The sequence below is a fragment of the Nothoprocta perdicaria genome, unplaced genomic scaffold, assembly GCF_003342845.1.
Source record: "Nothoprocta perdicaria isolate Ctin4 unplaced genomic scaffold, notPer1 scaffold_40, whole genome shotgun sequence".
Taxonomy (NCBI): Eukaryota; Metazoa; Chordata; class Aves; order Tinamiformes; family Tinamidae; genus Nothoprocta; species Nothoprocta perdicaria.
The window spans coordinates 4,804,234-4,827,419 of NW_020455644.1; the positions used below are offsets into that span (position 1 = coordinate 4,804,234).

Genomic DNA, 23,186 nt, shown 5'->3' on the forward strand with positions numbered 1-23,186 from the left:
AAAAAAGGTATTAGCATAAGGAGGAATACTTCACATGCGACCTTTTTTCTTTACAAAAGCTCTCCTTCAACAGCATAAAAATCCTATAGAGAGACAACTGTAGATACTTTTTCCCCAGAACGCGTGTGATGGATCCTCTGTGAAGTTCAGAACAAGCTGTTTTCAAAGGTGACAAAAAKGTGACCACCACAGTCTTGGTGCTTCTTTGCTACCAACCATTTCCAACCTCAACACTCCCTCACAYATACACTGCGAGAGCTTTCCAAAGACACAGAGAGTGGCTGGCATGATCTTTCCTCTACAAAATTCGTTGGGTACCTGCTACGTTAAACTCAACACAATATTAAAGCAAAAGGAGAAAAGGAGCTCTGGTGAAAGGAAGGAAACAAGTGGGCTTGTTTCCTTCCTTTCACCAGAGCTCCTTTTCTCCTTTTGCTTTAATATTGTGTTGAGTTTACAGCTCCTTCTGTAAATCAGTGCATTTTCCCTGCTTTATTTTGGGTTGTTCTCACATCTATTTACCTATCTCCCTCAGATGCCAAAAGAGATTAAATTTTTTTTTTGATTGATCAAAGTTATCGAGAATACTTTCCACAGAAGAGGAGAGTTTTGTAGCATTCAGAAAATTAACTGAACCATCTTCACTACAAAGAAATGTTTAATATTTTACAACCTATGGCAAAGGACAAAAGATCACTGAAGACAAAGCGCTTAATGCATTTTACAACTTGGCCCTCAAACTCACTTTCTGTTTTAACACAGATTTGAAATTGCCACTGGTAGATCTTATGACTTTGCCAAAATGGCAGTATCAAAATGTCCAGGTCACTTGACCAGACCACAATTTATAGGTTTACTCTTATACAGCATTGTAAAGTTCAAGAAAACAACATCAAAACATGTGTTTTCAAAGTTTGCAAGATCATTAAGCATATGTGACAGATGGATCCGTGAACTGGAAAATTTCCTCGTCATACAAGTCTTCTGGTAATTCTTCATCTCCATCAGCAAAATATGTGGGGAATGGAGGGTTTTTATTGCAGTCCTTGTAACCAGGCAATTTGGTGTCTTTCACCTAAGGAAGAAGAGGAAAAAAATTKAATAAATCTATCAAAAGACTCACAGACAGTCATGCACTAAAGCTTAACGAAATCACCTTGAAAGCATTAGAAAAATGGTTTTCACACTATTCCCATATATCTGAAGAACTCCATGTCTAATCATCAGTCGTTTTAATATCAAACTGAACTACAAAATGCAGTATTTCGTACCCAAGTCATTGAAGAGCTTTAAAAAAAACAAACTAACAAAAAATCCCCCCCAATCCAGAACTCATCTCTTGTACCATGCAGTGAGAAACCCAAGTCTATTGCTATGAATTCATGGCTCACTATTTTAAACYGCTGCTAAAATAAACATGTAAATAGTGGTGGGTTTAACTATGTTTCGATCTCATTTGTTTTCCTACAGGGCATATCAAGTTATATCATGTAGTGCAATCCCTGCAACAACCAAGGCATCCTTGGTGGTAGTAGTGGAACGAACTACTACTGGTCTAATTTTGCAGAGATATGCACAAGTGCTTAATTTCATGTGCTGTACTCTTTCTGATTACTGGGGAACTATTCAACGAGTGCAAAGTTAAGTACCCCCTAAATCCTTCACAGAACCAGGTTTGTAAAACATGTGGCTTTAAGAAAGTTAATTTTAAGGAAGATAATGTCACACAGAAATAACTTTCCTATGCTGACCTTTCTACATGTCAAAAGATTTAAAATCTTGCCCTTGAAACTTCAATCTCTGAAGAAAATTAGTAGCTGGAATTATCAGCAAAAARCAGATTGTCTGAGGTAGAAGATAGACAGCTGGTATCTCTGAAGAAAGGAGAGCTACAAATTCTCAAATGATGAAATTTTATTTAAAACCAAATTCTTCATTTCTGAATTGCTACAGATGATCTTTCTGTAGGAGCTGTAATAACTCCTTTGCATCACCACTATATTCAATTGGATTTAAAGAAGTACAAATAGCTGAGGGAAAAAAGTAGTTTCTTGCCTTTTTTTTTTTTGATTAGCTGCTTAAGAAAAAGAATCTTCTTACTTCTTTTTGAAAAGAAATCCACAAAAGGCCACCATGATTTACAACGAAATTAAATAAAACGGTTTTATGTTTGCTGACAGTTCTGTTCTGACAATACTGTATTTACCAGATTCATGTCCAAGTCTTTCCTAACGTCTAAGAGAATTCTTGCAGTTGTAGCACACTGTATTTGACCTAATCTTCAGTTTCTGAAGAAGCTTCTATGTTCAGTTCTTCYAGTCCTGAAGCATCAACTTAGTGCCTCAATACCAATTTAAAAGACTGTGTTTCTTTCCCTTCTAAGTTTCAAGAGTTGTCAGACTGTATTATTTTTCCTACCAAAAATGGACTAAATTTCAGTCTGAAAGCTTTGATTAGCAGCTCAAAAAGCTGTGCCATTTACCTGTCTGCAAGCAACTCCTGAATGACTTTCTTTACATTTATGAAGGAGATCACATACCAAAGGTTTTGCATACGTATTTCCTCATATTGCTACACATATTCCACAATATTATAAAGGAGATTATTAGTATGCAGTCATAGTTACACTTGTCTGTAACAAAATGCATGCAGACAAGAAGTATGAGTGATCTGGTGTGAGCTATACTCTCAGCAATTCTTCTGAAAGAAACTTATTTATAAGGTAAAGAAATCCCACTAAAAGACCTTTACCTTATTTCTCACAGTAAAAGCTGCAAGCCTGAAAAATAATGCTTCATTGCAAAGAATTACTAAATACCACTTCACTTCCTTCCTTCCCAAACGTAAGTAGCTTACCTCTTTTTTTAATTTATACTGAAACAATTTATACTGAAAGTGGTTGTTAGATGCAATTGCTTTAGCAATCTTCCATAGTACAGTTGTATACTCTAATAGATGTACAATTATATGCAAATATTTAACATATGAATTTCTCAGCTATTTCTGGACCTTAAGAGAAAAATAATACCTCAAAATGATGGCCCTGACATAACTAAACTTTTTAAAAGCAGTTTTCTACAGGGTAGCATTGACCCATTTCAATATATTAACACTCTCTTCTCAAGAATTCTCAAAAAATAGGAGTCCCCATGAAGGCAAAGCAAGATTTAACACTTAGTGTTACTAAAGCCCAATGTATTTCGCTCTCATCCATGGAAGGAGTTAGGCTGAGAGCCCAACTGGCTGTTACCATCCTGAAAACATGCCCTGTTATAACTTCATACAACACAATCATTTGGTTTGCTTAAGTACCTTATTAATAGTAGTATACATTATCTGTGAAGCTTTTAAATTGAGATAAATACTAGAGAAAGYAGAAAATGGACCTGGTCATGATTTTGTCACTAAACTTTAAAATACAGACAGAAATGGTTTAGGAGACACTCAATAAACTGCACATTCATCTCCCATATGTTGACAGCTTAATAGTTAGGATAAACAAAAAAATCTGAGAAATCTATCATCACAAAATACTTAATACAGTCTTAAATAAGCATCAAATTTTGATGTTAAAGTCACAGCTCACATATGCACTTTAATGAGGCTTCAGGCTGTTTTAACATTCACAGCAGCAGAATATCAACTGTTTGCTAACAGAAAAGTCTTTAAATACACAAAATTTGTTAAAAATAATTTCTTAAGTGTCATATACTACCTACCTCAGCTTCTAAGCTACCTCAGAAGTTGTATACGAAACTGAGTGCAAGAACTATACCCATTCCAGAACATTATTTTGCCCTGAAAACAACAAAACCAAACTTAAACCCACCACTATTCTATCATTAGTCTACATGCCAAGATTGTATTTTACTAAATCTGAGCATAGATTCTTTTGAAGTGATGAAGTGAGCTTTTTTGATCAGTTTTCCATCTAACTAGAAACATTACTTATGTCAGTTATTCACTTGCACAGTTCAGTGTGCAATATCAACTGAGAACTGACTTTAATTAAACCGGGAATCCATCCCAGTGCTCTGCAGTTTTTCTGCTGAAAATTAAACTTGAAACACTCAAGTGCTTCATCTCAGCCCCGACACAGTGCTGATGCACTAAGTTTCTAAAAATACATAAAATATAAAAGACAAATACATACTTTCAGGTGTGCTGGGGTTTTAATGGTTACCAAGCAACAAAGAGTGGGCACTGGACATAAATGCTTTCTTTTTAGAGGCACAGAAAGAAAAAAATATTACAGGATGTTCCACTTACAAGCGCTGATAAAGACAGATAGCTGCACACTGCCTAGACATTAGTCCTACCTAATTWCAGGTGGATATTTAGTGGAACGAACAGTAATTATAAAAGCTTCTATCTTATTTCTCTCCTCAGCTACAGAYTCAAACAGCTTTGACATCAACGTAGAGAGAGTCAAAGGCTCTATGTAAATAACAATATCATGGAAGAAAAGCAGTAAGACACAAGCTCAAAACACCACAGAAAAATGCAGCAAGGTTAAATTGAGAGGAATCAGAAATGGGAGAACAAATATGCGTAACATTGCATGATGCCTTTTTAATTAAAGCTTCCTCTGTTCTTCAGAGATGTATTTTAAAATGAAGATGCTTACTTTAATACCCAACTCATATGGTTAGACCTTCTCTTGCAATTACCAAATATCTGAGTGGGGCTGATTTTTTGAAATAATTCTAAACTACACTGTGTCTTCATGTCAAAGCATAAGTTTATTTGTTACTAAAAATCCATGAACATTTAAAGGAGCTTTGACAAAGATGACTGTCTTTTAAGTATTATATCATTTTAATCAAGCAGTTCTAAGGCATGAAATCCTCTCCTCCTCCTCATGGATGCTTAATCCTGTTTTCTAACAATGAAACTAGCTACAACTCTGAAATGTGCTTCACATGCCAGAAAGCCTACTTCAGGATATCTGGACTTTCAAACTACGGATAACTATGATGTGAAATATTTTCATAGGTAAATTGTTAACACAATTAACAGATATTCTACRTGTTAAAAAAAAAGACAGGGAAGTAGTTAGAAGAGTGCTTTGTGAAATTTAGTTCATAATGACCAATTTACTTGAAAAAACCAACAGAACTATTTTTACTTCTGTTCTTTGGATAAAATGCCAACTACCACCCGCAGTGAATGAATTGAATGCAAATCACCAGCAAAGACACCAGGCACATAAATGGTGGCACAGCAGAAGGCCATTGCAATCACAGTCAGTGACAGTTTGGATGTCAAAGTTGTTCTACTGGATATGCTCAGATGATTTGGCCCAGCAGTTTCCTATTAATAAGTTGCTGCTTACAGCAATCCTGCTTTCTCAAGCCTCCTTAGGCCAACAGCAGAACTGCTTCCAGAGCAAAACCAGTGAGAGGAGTACTATGGACTCTAGAGGAAAGTAATATCTTTGTGAAAAAAAGCAAAAGGTGGAGCTGACCTGATGATGACAGAGGCACAGTACCCATGCTGTATATTATTCTTGCAGGAGAGGTGTGTACAATGCCTGATTCACAAGCTGAAGATGGCTTTGTTTAAATGAGATCTCCACAATGTAAACACAAATAGGCAATACTAAGACATGTGACTTTGGTTTAAAAGCAAACAAAACTACTTCACATCAGAGGTGATTAACAAACGTTTATGTTCTTAACCCACTTAAAACCAGAACTCGAAAGATGAATCTGTCAAGTCGAGCTGTTAAGTGAGCTGCACCTCAACTGCTCTGTAAAAGGACCAACTGATACTGAGTGTGGCTGAGAAACTGGGAATGCTTTGCATTGCTTTTAAAGCAGTGCTAGCTGTGTATTTCTGCTCATGAATACAGCCCTTATGTAATATTCCAGAAATCTCACCAACAAGCTAGTGACTCAGATTATAGCTAAAAGAGGATGGCCCTAGACCCCAGACACCTACCGCGAAGTTACAGCAACTGTGTTGGCTTATCTTAGGCTAAAGAGGTCCAGAACTCCAGTGCAAAGCTATGAATGAGCTGTGTGGTGTGGGTGGTCACCCACTGTCCCTAGTAATCATTCCTAATCTGAAGGTTGTATCCAAGCAACGTTTTTCCTACTGTAAGGAGAGAGCTGTAGAGATTAACAGTCACTAAATAAACACTGAGTTAAAGAAAGCAAACCTACCTTCACCAGACAATTTTTGTGACCTGGAACAGACCCATTTACATAAATAATATCATGTTTTGTGTTGATTCTCCACACCTAGGAGACAAAAAAAATATTTTTAGAAAATATTCCCAGCTTTATATAAGCTGGGAATACGAACTATGGTACAAGCTATATACAAGCTATAATGAAGCACAAACTGATTGATTAACTGCACCTAGAACTCTAGGGGAGAAGAATGTTCTGTATAGACTTAAATTTGCTACAAAACTCAGTCACTTGCTGTCCTAAGTGGAYAGTTCTCTAATGCAGGAATCTGTTCATTATCTTAACGGGTTTATGATCAGGCTACAAAAAACAACCCAGCTCTTCACTCAGTATAACTCCAACTTAAGCTCCCAAGTTCCTTCCTCTCTTTCAGCAAGAGCTGTTGTAAAGATCACATGTGACAAATTTAAGATAAATATATTCATGGAAATGCTACTGCAAACATTTTTTTTTTAAATTTCTTAATTCTTTGAGGTGCTCAACTGAACATGTACATTTTCTAGTTACAAAACATTAGTTTTAATTAGCAGAGAGCAGCAGCACACGTTCTCGCAAAGTGCAGGTTAATACGCTTCTTGTGCAAACAGCAGATTGTGCCTGCAAAGAGCGAGAGCAGCAGCAGAAATAGCTCAGGCACCGCTGCAGGTGTGCACACATCAGAATCAAGCCAGAAACCACAACCCGGTTTTGCTCAGGAACCTGGCAGGCCATTGCAAAACAGCAACATCACACAAGTCAGACTTTGGCTGGATTTGAACAAGCAGAACAGGCACTAAGACCTAAGTGAAGGGTCTCAAGCAACCTGAGTACTTTCCTACTTGAGAGGCAGAGATCAAGGCACACAGTGACAAGCATGACAAGTGTCTGCGTGTGGCCGTGTCTCCTGAAACGCTACCCTGTGCCAAAGTACTGCACATATGCAAAAGGCAGTTCAGGTATCTTATTTTCCTCTTGGTAAGCCACAAAAAGGCGGGAATGCACATTTGCTACTTATGTCTTTTCAGCTTGCTTACTTGAAGATGCAGTCATGATCCTGAATTCTGAAGCTGACAGGGAATGGTGGATGGTACAGCACCACAACAACATCCACTGCTTGTCATGCAGCTGTCTTGTGCRCTCTAGTGAACTCACCTTCAATCCAAAGGATGTCCTGTAAATGTTACCCATTCTGCCAGGCATTTTCTTTCCACGGTAAACTTTGGAAGCTTTCTAGGTACAAAGAGAGCTCAAAGATAACAAAACTGCAAGAGGCACATTTACAAAGCCAAGGGGAGAAGCAAAGAAAATATATTGGTATTTTCAACACTGAAAATATTTAATGAGCATTTTAAATACCTCCAGGTTTAGCTTTAAACTATGTGTTACCCGAAATAACTTCTTCAGTAATAACACTATAAAAATGCTCTATGAACAAAGATATACTAGCTTTGCTTGTCCAAAATATTTGTMGATTCTGAAAAAAAAAATCACACCATATTTTCACTTGGCAAAGCAATAAACAGTATAATTTTCTAAAATCCCTGTCAGCACAAGACTTGTGCCTTTCACATAGAGAGGAGGGAGTTGCTCATACTATGGGTTGATGCCATCACAGAGCTCCAGTGCAGCCCTGACCTGGGAGGCAGCCAGAATTAAGATAACTCAAGCTTCTCCTCACCTTCCTAATCCGTAAATTTTATAACAACCCTGTTACAGATGTAGAAGAGATTTTTGTTAAACATGTRTTTTTCAGAACAGGATTTAAAATGAACTGCTCTAGTTTCCATACCCCCAATTTCATTTGGAAAACTTGAAGAAGAAAGGTTAAAAAAAAAGAAAAAAAAAGGGGGGGGGGCAGGAATAAGTGCAATAATGTTCACTTTGACAGCATTATCCAGCTGTCTTGCCAAGCCAATATTCGAATTACCACAATTCAAAGCAACTGGTAATCCTTTCCAATCCATAACTGCTATAATAAAGGATTTTCAAATTTGTATTCAGATCACTAATACTATTTATTTCACCTATACTACCAAATACCCAAATCTGCTCAGTTAAAAYATGCTTTATTTACTAACAATACAGGACATTCATAAATTAAGGGRCTATCCTTAATCTCTATAAGAGAATAGCCACTGTTCACTGATTTCTGAACTTCCTCTCAAGAAATTGGCATTCTCTGCCTGCACAGAATGGGCAACAGGCTGAGAAGGCTACTTGTCCCGCTAAAAGGGACAGCTATTTTGAAATAATTTGTTTTAGTGAACATATTGGGGAAAAGTGTATAAAACATGCTCAAAGAAAAAAAGAAAAAAAGAAAAAAGAAAAAAGAAGAGTCCTCACATTGGTAGATATTGCTCCAGGACGCCTGTGAGTTTTAGTTTGGCCGTGAGTAGCAGGCTGGCCTTTGAATCCCCATCTTTTCATAACACCTTGAAATCCTTTACCAATTCTGAAAAGRAAAACAAAACAAATGGGTTAATCATACTTGAAGTTTCTGACAACRAACAGTAACTTCAGCCAAGCTCCTGATTTCTTCACCTGTAGCAAACTCAGCAGTCAGAAGAAAATATTTTAAAATCTATATTCTATATCATAAATATATTCTAAAGCACTGGTTAACGTTTAGAGAGTAAAAACCACCAGAAGAGAGTAAAATAAGCAAAAAGGCTAACAAAGCTTCTTGCTATGATGGTGCTCTATACAAGGTACTATATTGGAGCTCTCACTAATGTTGAGATGAGATATAAGAAAAACAAAATAAATAAGGAGAAACTGAATAATAACCCATACCAAAATTTAATAAAAGGCCCTGAGCATCAACAGAGGAAAAATCAAGGCTGCCAAGAGAAGCATCCAAATAAGCAAACCAGCATTTCTTTACCAAACTACAATAGATTTGTCTCATAATAGCCAACTTCAGAAAATAGCTTTATATGTAGTGAAAATATATAAATCTTCTGATCTGGACTCATCTGACACATAAGGTCCAAAACAAAATTACAAATAAATGCATCTTCAACATCCACACCTTAATCTTTGAGACAAGTGATAATATTACTGCCTTTGGAGTTCTGTGCTTACCGCAGGGATAGACTCAACAAAAAAACTGCCTTACTGTTACACAAAGAAAAAGCAGATTAAAGTGTGTTTAAACCTGCAGCACTGTCAGTTTCCAAGAGGAAAAGTCTGTCCGTGGGGATTATGGCTGCACTGATTATTTGATTAACTTAAATAAAATGATCCTTTTCCTCCAATTTACAGGAATCCTCTCCTGGCTATGGCACAGGTCTATTAAGTTTCAGCACTGGAACCTTCCAGCCAAGCCCAAGAAAGCAGAACTGTGTGYGAGTATGCACTGCATGGGCTCTACACATAGGCAGGTTTTGCTGACCCAACAACTTAGTACAGTTACAGCATTAAAAACGGGAGAAAATACAGGAACGCTGAAAACAYCACACCCCACTCTTTCCTCTTACAGTTGTACAGTTCTCCTCTGAGTTGCTTTAGCCAACCAGCCAAGGCAAAGTCAAAAGCAGACACAGAAAGAACCTTTAAAAACATCGGGAAACGTGACTCGCACAAGCCATGTCTGCCTCTCAGCCCGGCCTGTGTTTGAACCTATCGTTTGAACTCCAGTGAAATCTGGCAAAGTTGGATACATTCATTCTCTGAAATCCAGATCTTTGGTTAGGAGTACTCCTCTTTTTTTCTCCCCTGTTCATCTCCTACAACTACAGAAATGCTATAGCATGGTCGTAAGTGTCACCTGCCCCTCTGGCCTTTTAATTATTCTGCAAAAATAACATTTTTCTTTATTCTTTTATCTACTATATGCCATGTTTTTCAAACAGACTAGTTCTGGCATCTCTAGCTGAAAGACGGAATTAAAAAGCTCTCCCAAACCAGCTGCAAGCAGGTCACATAATAACAGTTGTGCAGTGGCCAGGTAGAGCAGACCGAGGGCATGATTAATTCTTCAGCTGCAGAGATGTATTTGCAATCCACAGAAAGGCAGACAAGCATCTGAAGTCACCCTTCCAAAAGAAAATGGTACTGTCAACTTTAATCAAGGACCAAATCCCTGATATTACAAAACCACTTCAATACCTCATTCGGATGGTCCATCTTTTAAACATGAATGACGTAACACACTGCAGTTATGTACTTTTTGTAAAATATAATGAAAAACAATGCCATATCTACTAACTACAACATGAAACAGCATCCAACATTGGAAATATGCTGAGAAAGGGTCAAGGAAGAAGTCAATACTGAAAATAAGATATGTAATTTTTAATGCTTTAATATCTACCAYGGTTCTTTCACCATAGCTCTCCAATTTATTCTTAGAATACTTTTCTTTTTTTGTTGTTGTCTTTTTTCTTTTTTGAAGAACTAATTGAAGGTCTCCAAGCTACCTACAAATACAGCTTATTTGGTAACTTTTCTGAACACTAATTTTCTATTCAACTTGAAACTCACAATCATAGCTGTGATTTAAAGTAAGTTCACCAGAAAAAGTTATAGTTCTGTTTCATTTTTGTTTTTCAAAAGAAAGGTCATACAAGTGCATAACATTCTTTAAGCACATGCCACAATGAAAAACAATTATGTGGACATCATTATTCTTTCCTAACCTTATCCTTTCTCTTAAATAAAGTTGGGAACAGTGTTAAACTACAGGTTTATGTAAATCGAAAGCAAATTTTAAAATTAAATTAAAAGACTATTAGCACCAATTTAAAATGAAGCTTTGTAAGGAGTAGTGTCCAACTAGTCATTTATTAGTCCTGCCAGCATCTCTTAATCATTTCAGCAAAGTATCATACCTCTAAGCTAAGACTGTCTTGATGTGACTGTGAACTGCTCTCAGACAAGCACTGATTTTTGTACTATATTCAAAAGAAAAAAAAAGAACATAAAATTTATCTTAAATCTTCTGAAAATTAACCATTAACTAAGAATATATTCACGTCAACCTCTGAGTAAATGTCAAGTGTCAGATCTGAGTACAAGAATCACTGGTTTCAAATGGTTTAATTGGCTTTTCACTTTCTTTAAATCACTAGAAGTTAATGTACACAGTATAACTCTAAAAAACAAAATAAACAAAACAAAAAAAAGCATAATTCTGCTAGCTCCAAATAAACACTTTTCAAAAATATGAAGGCTTGTAAAATCAGGATCTTCATCCAGAACTATATATTAAACAGAATTAAGATCTCCATTTCACTCTGAGAAGGTCAAGTTATATGTGCAGTATCTCTGATAATCTGATCAGTGAAATGTGTTGAAGTAGGTTTCTCATCCCATTTATACTGTTGAGATTTTCCTATGTCATCTTCTGACTGTTGTCAGAACAAAAATAATTCTTGAGTCAAGCCAATATCTTAAGAAAACAGTATTATTAAACACAGCATCTGAACAGGCTAGTTTGCAGGAGACCTTAATTAGACTGGATATACATATTATCATTCTTATACTATATAGGGAAAGTCATTCTATCAGTCATCTCATTAAAGCATGCTTCCCTATAGTCCATAAAGGAATCACGTAGGCAACAATCAGGAATATGCAAAACAAAGTTTAATGCAAAGGTTAAAAGAAATTAAAATAATGGTTCTGTAGAATTAAAAATAGAATTTAATTAGACACAGTTGTTCTAATCTCACCTGCAGGAAAGCAGCTGTTAAAGCCAATCACCTAACTTTGTATAGAATCTTATTTTCCAGGTTTAAGTGAAATGCCAGTACTTAATTAGCCAACATTTATTTAGAAAACTACGGAATAAGGCTCTCTAATTAAGCCACAATTTAGTTTGCTGCTAACTCTTCAAACCTAGCTGATTTAAAAGACAATTATTTAGACACTGCAAGGGAGAAGAATTACAGCTTTTTAGTCAAATAATTTTAGAAAATTATAGAGTATATTTTCAGGCTTGGACTATACTGTTAACCTGGCAAGGATTTAATAAGCTGCTAACTCTGCATAATCGCCACCCACTTACATTTCAAAGTAAATTACTATTTGCTTTTTCTTTATATTGGCATAATTTCTGATAGTCCAATAGCTTCCTGAAATGTGAACGAAACAGGTTATAGAGAGGCAGAAAAGGGAATTTTGCAAAACTACCTTTCATCTAGCAACTACAAAATGTAAGGACTGATCTTTTAAGTTGCTTAAAATAGATATTAAGGAAAGCATTTCATGCAGAAGACAGACCACATGCAGGCCATCTACTGTCAGTGTTTAAAAGCTGCTCACACTGTGTTGAGCAAATTACAAGACTTAGAACAAAAACAAACTGCACACATCTTTATGCCTGCTTGTTTCCATGGCAGTGGTTTTCTCACTGAAGTATAAAGGAATCAAAATATTTCAAACGAATTTGACAAAAAAAGTATTTTCAAGGAGATTTTAAAAGGGGACGATCTAAAAAGGATAATCTGATAATCAAATCAAGATACTAACCAAGATTTTCCTGAAATGCAGTGACAGTTTGTTCAGACCACAGTAACTAAGATCATCTTCCTAATTTCTGTAAGGAGCAACTTGCACAGGGATGAGAAATGCTCTGTTTAACAAAAACAGGTCCAATAATCTCCACAAAGTAACTACTTGAATTATTCTACCTTTTTTGTCTTTCAAAATAATACCTGCTTATGTTTTAAAAAAGTTGAATCATTTAAAGCAGATCTGCAACACCATGCAAAGTGTTGGGTAAAATCAAGATATGCTCTTAAAAGCTCTTCTACAAAGGGAAACCATTTAACTTGAGCAGGTGCAGAATAAACTGCTACGAATTAAAGGCTGCTCACTGAACACAATTTAGAAGCTACATGAATAATAATGTACCAGATTTGAGTTTTACATAAGCAAGTTTGACGTAGAAAAATACTAATTCCAGTCAATGATTTGTCTTCCTTAGATGGAAATTTTAGATACAGTAGATAGTTTTTCAATAGGCTGCCCTGACAGAAGGCATATGAGAACTGGTGACTCTGCTACACTGATATGGTCAGTTTCTCTATATCTACACAGGAATAATAACAGGAACCATATTTGAACTTTGCAAGTATTAGATGGGGAAAAAAAAGATAATTACAATGCATATTTCAAAAAAATGTTAGGCATTCTCTCCATTACAAGATTACTAAACATCAAATGAAAAACATCATTTCAATACCATAATATAACAAAAACGTACTTCACTGTAACACTGAGATAACAGCTTTCCACCCTTTGGGGCAGTTGAAGTTATGCATGTAACAGACGAGGCATGACTAGTCTTTGAGGCAAGGTGCCAGCTGTTCTTTKGACACCCTCTACCACTCGAGCCTTAACTTGGCATTCATGGTATTCTGAGAGGAAAATTCCCTCTGCATTAAAGAAAAATATCATTAGTGAGTTGCTGGCAGAGGAGATGGACACTAATAAGAGAGAATGCAACATGGGATTGTGACAATTCTGTTGTTCTGCTAAACGTTATCACTTTCTTGCTTCTTCTCATTCTGTCCACAGGCTTCCATGTCTCTCTGCATCTCTTCGTCAAATCAAAATTAAGCATCTCTTGTGAGAGCTGAGGCCTCTCAATATTTATTCCCCATCTCTACCTACCACATGTGCTCCGCTATACACCTCTTGGCCTGTGCTAGGCTTAGGCACCTTAGCTGTGTATCAAGGCTTTCAGTGCTAATCAGGTATGTGTTACATGCAACACATGCTGGACCATAGCCTTAACATAATATGTGCTTGCTTAAGGTGCTCAAAATCACAAATAAGCTTCAGTGGAAAAGAGCTGAACGGACTTCTATTTTCTGCCACTCCCTTTGCAACTAAATTTTGGCTTTTGTCAGCCATGAGTTGCAGCCAAAGATGGCAGGGGAAATCAACCCATTTGAAAGATGCACCCTGCACATTAAAAGGTTAGGAACTCACGTTTTTGCAGTAACATCCACGACCTGCCCCGGGCGGAAGTGAGCAGCATACAAAGGTGTTCCTTCAAGAGAAGAGGAAAGATCATGTTCAACTAAATGCTGAAAGCCACAAATCAGCGTTGAATCRTTATCTCACAGGGTAAAAGACAGTCACACGAAAGGAAATAAAACTTTGTCTTGTATTCATGTATTAGGTGCTCCTATTCATAAACCTTCATTACTAATTCCTGTGCTTTGCACTTGCTACTAAGCAAATTTCTCAGTTGCCAGCCCAGCTTCAGATGGATAGGAGAGACTGGGCAAGAAAATACAATGTGTTCTACTTAAAACCACAAGCACCTGAAAAGRTGGAATGTATTTAAAAACATATTCCTTAAAAACAGGCGAAGCAAAAGTTTTGCAAAACGTTCAAAAAGCCTTCTGTTAAATATCAGTCACACTTCTTGAAGTAAAAAAAAAAAACCCAAACTTCAAACTACAACTTTATGCCCCATGAAACATTATCATGAAATTCTTCTTAGTGTCCCTTTCATAATGACTACCAGAAAAAAAATAAGGCACACATGTTATTTCYAATGCTTTAGTCAAGTTTACTCAATGTTAAGACCAGCAGGTTTGGATAGTAACTAATTTTCTACACAGTGGAAAGAGACTCTAAGAAAAAAGTAAAAGCTATTTTCTATTTTTCCCCTAATAATAATAATAATAATAAATAAATAATAATAAAAAAGCTTGTTAGTACTCAAAGATAAGAACTCAAAATTTGTGGTACAAAAAGAAAAAAAAAAGACTTTTCCCAAGTTGGACTAAATTTACAAGAAGTGATGGGCATTAAACAATCATGCATGTCATATTCTGCAGCTCAGAAAGATTACCTGGTTTAATGATGGCATCATCTGTTACATTAAATGTTGTAACTTTCTGTTTCCGTGGGACTCCAGCTTCTCTAAAAATTTTCATTTCAGACTCTGATCTCTGTGAAGAAGAGCAGCCATAAAAAGAAATAACGTTAAGATACCCAGGGATCAGCATTTCACTCAGTGTGATTGCAGACCATCAGAGGCACAGACATATCATACATCACTTATCTTGAGTACTTTATATGAAATAGTTCAAATCTTTTGTAGCTGCTTTTTGCTTTGTCATCTAGCTACCAAGAAGTTACATCATATGACCAAGACATTTATGCAGATTCTTAAAATTTAAATAGAGAAACTAGCCATATAGACTTTACATAAAACACATACTGCTTTTTCTTGAGTTTAACACTTTTCCAATAGTTTTCTAGATAGTTTAAAATATTTTCTTTTTCAAACTTGTTAATAATGACATAGTTCTACACCATCACAAATAATTTTTCTTACACTTAATAAAGCAAACCAGTCAAAAAAGGCTTTGTCGTGCAAAATATTCTGAAAAAGACTTAGCTTCTCATGAAACCAAATGCAGACTCTCTGGAGAAAGAGGCAGTAAAGCGCTGAAGAATGAGTTTATACTTTTAAGATACATCAATTGCACTCAATACTATATTCTGACATAAACTTAAAAACACTTTAAATTGTTTTCAGGTGTTTTAAACCAGACAATTCACAGAAAAGAGCTGACCACTAAGAGGATACCTGTCAGTGAAAAAGAAGATGCAGGAAAACTGAGGCTGCAGGAAAAAGCAATGAAGCTGATTTTTCTTCAAATGAATACTCGTGGAAACCAATTTAAACATCTGCCAGCACTGTCACACTTGGCTAGTCACATCTCTGAGGTTCACGTTCCCTTCTCAAAAGTTCTATGCAATTACCCCTCTCCCAAACAAAAAAAGTTTCTCTGTATTTTCAGGCAAAATAATATGAATAACTTTTAAAATGTATGTAAGTTGCTTTTGAGAGCCAGCATGTTACCCTTCCTTTTCTTTCTGGAAATATATAAATAGTGTTAAGAGAACAGCAGAAGTTTTGTAAAGAATGAGAGAAGTAGGATGATAAAGCATCTCTGACTTGATTAGACACAAAATGCAACTTCTGCATTTATAAACTGTCCTTATTTGCAGAGGAAACAAGTCTTTGAAGGTTTTTTATTTTAAATTGAAATTGATTTGTTAACATAAAGTAATAATACAAAATATCTCAAATACCATTTTTAGAAAATCATCTATTAAACACAAAATCCCCTTAAAAGGCTGARTTAGTGACAGATGACCATCAGATTGTGGTAGCCACATGTAAGATTTCAAATCAATCAAATGCCTTTTCAACTAAATGCCTGCAAAGCAATCCTTTATTTTCACTACTACATAAATCTGTCTCCTTAGATGACAGCAAGTTGAGCCCTGTGCTCAGCATGAGAGTCTGGAAAGAGCTATCACAATTGAAAGAAAACACAGTAACTGTGAACGGGTAAAATCACTCACTTCTACCAGTCCTGCTACAGTGTTTCATTCTTCCACTTGAATAATAGAAATAAATTTTCTTCAAGCAGTCAAGTCATAGCGATGTATTTGTACAAACAAAAACCTGCAGTCTTTACAAAACCTTGCATTACTGTAAAAATATTGAGTGAAATCTCAAGGGTTGATATTTCAAGCTTATTATAACATCTTTCAGTATTATAGGAAAATGATAATTAAGTCAGTAGCATATGCATATATGTATAAAGTAACTTAAAACATTGACAGAATTATACTTTTTGAGAATATATTGAACAAGAAAAAAATTAAAATACTCAGTCCAGTTGTAATAGACTGACATAAATCCAGGTAAGAAGAAAAAAGACTTATTGCTAAGAATGTAATTATTGCCTATCATTTAAAAAAAATACACTTAAATAGATGAAACATTCTTTGTTGGTGAAATTACAGAGGGAATCATTAGACTGAATTCATTAACATCAGTAGCTGTGAGGAATCTGAGGAAGACAGATGTTCCTAGGAGGAATTAACAGAAGATAAACTGCTTATGCTAACACAATACAGAGTCAGTCAGCTTTCTTCTAATTCTCACTCGACACTTCAGAGAAAAAAGGAAACATACAAAAGTAGTAAAGACAGCAGTAATTCAAGCCTGTAATTTAAACCATAAAAACACAACATCTGCAGGCACCTCAATAACTAAAACTGTTCAGAAACTGTATGCCAGATTCTTTCCTAAAAAATATACATAAAGATTATGGTAATTACTAAGAGCTCAGACTTAGGCCAAGTCTTGACTACAGGACTAAGGATATAACCAATTTTCTTTATTAAAAAAAAAAAWGAAGTTTAAGCAAATTTAGAGCTCACTTGGGGGGGGGAAGAGAAAAAATATCAACATAATTCAAAATATGAAAAAAACTCTTGAGTTGACATTATAAGTAGTTCTGCGTTGTAGAAGCAAAGAGAGGTAAGGAGCTATTTAAATCGCTTTTTTTTTTCCCTTGTTCTCTTAACTCAGAACACATATTCAATCACATATTCAATCACTGCTAATGTTATCTTTATAAGAATTTCAACAGTATGGAGTTCAGTGTGCAAAATGCAATTTCAAAATCATTAGATTCACATGATTTTTTAAAAAGTCTTGAACCAATACAGCAGGTAGGAAARAGCACAGCTGTAATTCCATCAGGGAAAAATGTTACACATTAAACCAGAAATGGACTGAAGTGACAGAACAGATACACAAAATATCACTGGTAGTGAAACATGACATAACCCACTAAACAAAAGGAGATACATTAAAATATGTGCCTCTCCAAAAATCAATCCACAAAAGCCAACAAGTTTATCAAATATACATTTCCTTTTTGCTTCATCTCCACTAGGAAAATGAGRCAAACAAAAAGTATATGGATTCATTCTGAGGGTTTGGGATAACCTTCTTTTTGAAAGAAGGGGAGAAAAAAAAGACAGTCACATTCTCAAAAAAAGATAGATTTTTGAACTGTGAAAATCTGCTTAATAATCACAAGCCTTACTTTGTAATTGCCTAAGTCAAACAAAGGAGTGTCAGAACATTGTGAGAGTACACAGCTCTATTTTACAGAATCACACAGAATGTAATCTATTTATAAAATTCTCTATGGAAGAGAATATTCTCTACAGAGTATCTTCTTTATATAATCACAGAAAAAAACAGTCTTTTGTTCCTGCCTTGATATATAATTCAATTTTCCTTCTAAAGATCAACATCTTTGCTAGGTAGCCACAGCTATTCAAGACGGCTGGGAATTCCACATCAGGCATTTGGAGTATCTAAATATCTAAAAAGTGACCATGTTTTGATACTGCTGTTGACAAACCATATTCATAGAGCTATCTAATTGAAAATTTAAGTTTTACACTTTTAATTCATATTAAAGCTGTTCGCAACGATCAATCTCAACAAATTCATGGCAAAATTGCAACAAAAGCAAATGAACAGTAAAAGAGGGTCAATCATAGAACAATCAATCTAAAAACTAATGGAGCCCAATGACTCCTGATGACAGGAGATCTTCATCACACGTATGTTGGCGTATCCTTCTCCCCATCCACCCAAAAGTGGGGAAGGTACCTGGTGCTTCTATGCTGTTAAAGGCTCTGCAGACTCATCATTACCATGGGATGCTTTGTATCAGAGAGAGCKAAAGTTTCCAGACCCATCGCTTTCTTACAGTAACAAGGGCAAAAACCTTCAGCAAGTTGTCCTCACTTTCTAGACTTTCAGAAAGAACAATCAGAAATAGGTGAGAAAACACCTAGATATCTATATTCATGCCACTTAACCAAGAATTGAGACTCGCATTAAAGACACAAGCAAAGGTCMATCTGACAAAAGATCCATTCCAAAAGCTACATCTACAAAATAATTTCTCAGARGAAGCTTATTCATGCAATTGTTGTAGTGTAATGGTGATAAAAACAACATCCAAAGCAGTTTACTTACCGAAAAAGGAGATCCATTTTTCCCTCCAACAATCAATCTAGRTGATTTTCCATCTGAATCTTCTTTTGAAATGTACTTTAACACATGGCAATCTTGCACCTTAAAAAATGAAAATAAAAGTCTAGACACCTCTGTAAACACTATTAAGAGATTATCAAAACAAGTCCAGAAAAAAATAGTCTCTAATTTTTGTTCTTTTATAAGGAGATGCAGAGAACAAATACAGGAAAGTGATTTTAGGCATACTTCTTTTTTTTTTTTTTTTTTTTCAAGCAACTGAAGGCTTATCTTGATGCAATTTCTAGAACATTCATGAAAATGTGATTTGTGCTCTACTAATGTTTTTTGTAAGACAAGCCTTATTAAGTCTGTTTTATAAACACCTTTTTACCTGCAATATATGTAAAATTCTGACCAAATGCAACTATGAAGCATASAGTAAGAACAGCCTACATGACTAACTCCTATTCCCTTCTGCTGTAAACATGAAATCCTTCACAGCCTCAATCTATTATACGGCAGTAACAGGTTGGCAAAGCAGTCTCACAWTAATATCTGCCAAAGTGCACGAAAAAGCAGTTTCAGAGCTACAAAAGCTCCATAAACGAGGTGAAACCAAATTCCCAAGTGCCTACAGTTGGGATAAAGTGAAGCAGAGAGTGAATCCCAGCTTTATGTTGCCCTCTTCCTTCCTCTCTCATGCACATCACRCACAGTTTTGCATCAATGAACATCTGATGTAGAAGGCAGAGAGTTCCTAAAAAAAATGCAGATTCCAAAACCAGAGTGTAGGCRCAGCATGCTATGCATTCTGAAAGAAATCTTTGGGATTCCCTATTCTGCAAATATAGTTTCACTTTGCCTGGAACTTCTGGTTAACAGTCTGAATACAGTTTAAGGAGATGAAATTCCTCACAGTTTGTTTCACCTTAAGTAGTGTGACCGCATGTCTCTTTCCTGATTTGGTCCACATTGGCATCATTCCCAATTTTACTGCAACCACACCAACTCTGACAGAACCTGTAGATCAAAGCAGAACAGAAATGAAACTCCAAGCTCAATCCTTGAAAGAGCCAATCTCATGACCTACAGAAGAACATCCTGCAAAGACTGTTCAACTCAGATGTTTCCTAATGGTCAGATCAGAGGAAACAGAGAAAATATCTCTGACTCCCTGCAGGTAGGCTTGGAATAACTGGCTCCTTTGTTTTAACATTACAACAGTAAAGTTCTTTTGTACAAAAATGCCTTTGATACAATGTATAATGATCATCATGAAGATCAGAACAAGCAATGCTTCAGACCCATTTATGGCGAAAAAGACAGGACKCCCACGTAGAATCCTAGAGCCAAATTAACCAACAGAAAGATCGCTGTAGTATATTCCTCCCATCACGACATTTCCATTTTTTTGTCGCTGTTACAGTATAACAGGGACATTCTCTTAAGGCTTCTGACAGTCCACAGCTTGAAAATATAGAACGCACAAAATGAATCCCTTCTAACTTTCAAAAATCAAAACATTTCCCAAACAGATAAATAAATATAATACATCAGATCTCTAAAGAACATTTAAAGTATTACAATATGCTAATTTATAACTTAGTTTTTAATTAAAATCATCACTTCATCACTGTCATATCTACACCATGACAAGATAATAAGCAAGATAATAAAAGTATCCATCATAAAGACCCCCTTGAATACAAAATAATGAAGTTGAAAACGTTCTTTCAACTATTGCTAGACTCTGAAGAAGAAGGTACATTACTACTTAGCCACTCAAAAGTCTTACTCATTAAACAACAACATGAAGATTCTGACTCTCTAAAGGTTCACATCATTTGACAGCAACCAACAACGWGGCCTGTGAACCCACAAGAAGATCCTCAAGGACAACAGGAAAACAGAATGGAGCATATTTTGTTCCTTGCAGAGGTTAACATGATTGAGGAAACAGCCAAAAGGGTGATGCTTTACAGCACACAAGCCTACTGATACAGAATGCAACAACACAACAAAAATACTTATGGCATAAGTTTKKTTTTTTTTTTTTTTCTCAAAATAGGTGCTTTCTCACCTGGTGTCCACTCATTCAATGGCCATGGTTCATCCTTCAGAGGACACAACTTGCTGGCTGTCTGAGCTTTGTACTCTTCTGCAGTTATCTCCTTGAGGAACTTGACGTTCTCTTCAGAAAGATGCTCACTCCACCATGTTGTACTGTTAACGTGCCTGGCCACACAGCCCAGCTGTCCCCTACCCAATAACGGGAAAAAGTTTAAATTTTTCATCAGTTTGCACAGTGTCTCACAATATGTATACATTTAATGATTCAATCAAGTACTATATGATGCATTATGTAACACAGCAACCATAAAGATGAAAATCATACTCATATTCAACCATCACCACTCAAACTGGCCATTCCTGACCACCAATATCTGAGTATTTGTCATGCTTGCATCTGATTTCTCAAGTACTCTAAAAATAAAACAAAGGGGGCAGGCAAATAACAATAAATGAAGCAACCACTTCTTCTACGATAAAACCCCCGACCTGCAAATTAAGGGAAAACAGTGCATGTCATGTAATTTGACTTTAGCAAGGCTTTTAGCACAGTCTCCCACAGCAACCTTCTACATGAGCTGGGATGTCGGGATAAGGATGGGCAGGCCGCCAGATGGGTGAGAACCAGGCTGGATCACCAGGCTGTAGCCACTGTGGTTTGTGCTTTGCCAGAGGCACAGGATACTCAGAAGAGCATTTGGGGAGCTTGTCCTATTTAATGTCTCTCCCAATGGCCCATGAGAAGAGATGATTTGCAACTTATGAAGTTTGTGAATAAAATAAAATTGAAGAGAATAGTTAATACGCTCACGGACAAAGTTGCCATTCAAAGKCATGGAAGGATGTGCGATGTATCATTTTCAAAAAGAAGAAATTTGGAGCAGGGACCCAGAGAAGTCAGGGAGTCTCTGTCCGTGAGGACACCAGGATCCATATGGCCAAAGCCCTGAACAACCTGCTCTGATCTCGTGGCTGAAGCTACTTGGAGCAGGAGTTCGGACGAGCGACCCCCTCATGTTGCTTCAATCCCGACAGCTCTAATACAGCGTTCATTGCTGYAGCCTAACTACAGCTGCACATGGCAGTTTAGCTCTACTGTAACTTTGTGACTGCTGTGGGGGGCAAGAATAGGCTTGAATGCCTGTTGATCATCTGCAARTGAAGCGAAATATATAATTCTACAGTATAACTAAAGAAAATTTAAACTGTGCTGCTGGAGTGTGCTTTGAAGTGGATGAAAAGCATCCCCGTACCAGCTGCATGGCCATGAACTCAGGAACATTTTAAATTAGTGAAATTCTCATAGTCCTGAGGATCCTCCCCTGTATTACAGCACAGACGAGGGCAGCCGGCTCCGCGCGCCTAGGGCCATCACCTCTCCCTGGCAGCCAGGCTGCCCGTTAACGGGCGGCGACCCAAAGCCCGGGCTTCACCGCGGCGCCGCGAGAGGCCCGAGCCCCCGCGGCGGCCCCGCTCCGCTCTCCCCGCCCCCGCGGCCGAGCGCCCTTCCCCCGCCCGGGCCTCCCGCTACCTGCTGGCGGGAGCGGCCGCCGCCGCCGCCGCGCGGAGCGGCCTCCCCGGGCCCCAGCCCCACACACGGGCCCCCAAGCGGCCCAGCAGCCCCCAAACCGCCATCACGCGGCCGTTGGCGGCGGCTTCCGACGCGGCGCGGTCCGCCGGCCCAAAGCCCTCTGAAAAAACGTTCCGGCCTGAGCAGCGTTTCGCCCGGGCAAGGTTGCGGGAGGCGCGCGRAGRGGGAGGGGCGGGGCCTCCCCGCGATGGGCGGGGCCTCCCAACGGCTGGCGGCGGCGGCGCCGCCATTKTGGGGSGTCGCGGGCGGCGGGAATGGSGTGTTTTGCCCATGGTTTTCTGACGGCTGCGGAATATTTGGGCCTTTCCCCCGCGGAGGAGGGATTCGTAGGGAGTGGCGAAGCTTGGGTGGTTTCCTCGGASGCAGCAGTTAGTGCTTGGGGATCTGCTGAGGATGGTCCTTGTTGCAGAGTGCCCCTGAGATGTGGTGTTCRGGGTGCAGCGCTCACCGGCCTGTCCCGTGTAGTAGTGCAGGTGTTAGTCCTGCTGCCAGGATTTGGGGTGCTGCGTCCCTC

The 23,186-nt window shown here is 37.4% G+C and overlaps 1 protein-coding gene across 1 annotated transcript; it reads right to left on the bottom strand.

The window, feature by feature from the left end:
• Positions 1-523: 523 nt before the first annotated feature.
• On the bottom strand, positions 524-22,716 carry MRPL3 (mitochondrial ribosomal protein L3). Its single transcript, XM_026045529.1, has 10 exons — positions 22,613-22,716; positions 21,092-21,270; positions 19,940-20,031; positions 19,012-19,110; positions 14,992-15,091; positions 14,118-14,178; positions 8,520-8,628; positions 7,329-7,406; positions 6,168-6,245; positions 524-1,075 (listed from the first exon to the last, which is right to left on the bottom strand). The coding sequence occupies exons 1-10, from the start codon at positions 22,714-22,716 to the stop codon at positions 926-928; spliced, it is 1,050 nt and encodes a 349-aa protein (XP_025901314.1). The 3' UTR covers positions 524-925.
• Positions 22,717-23,186: the final 470 nt, after the last annotated feature.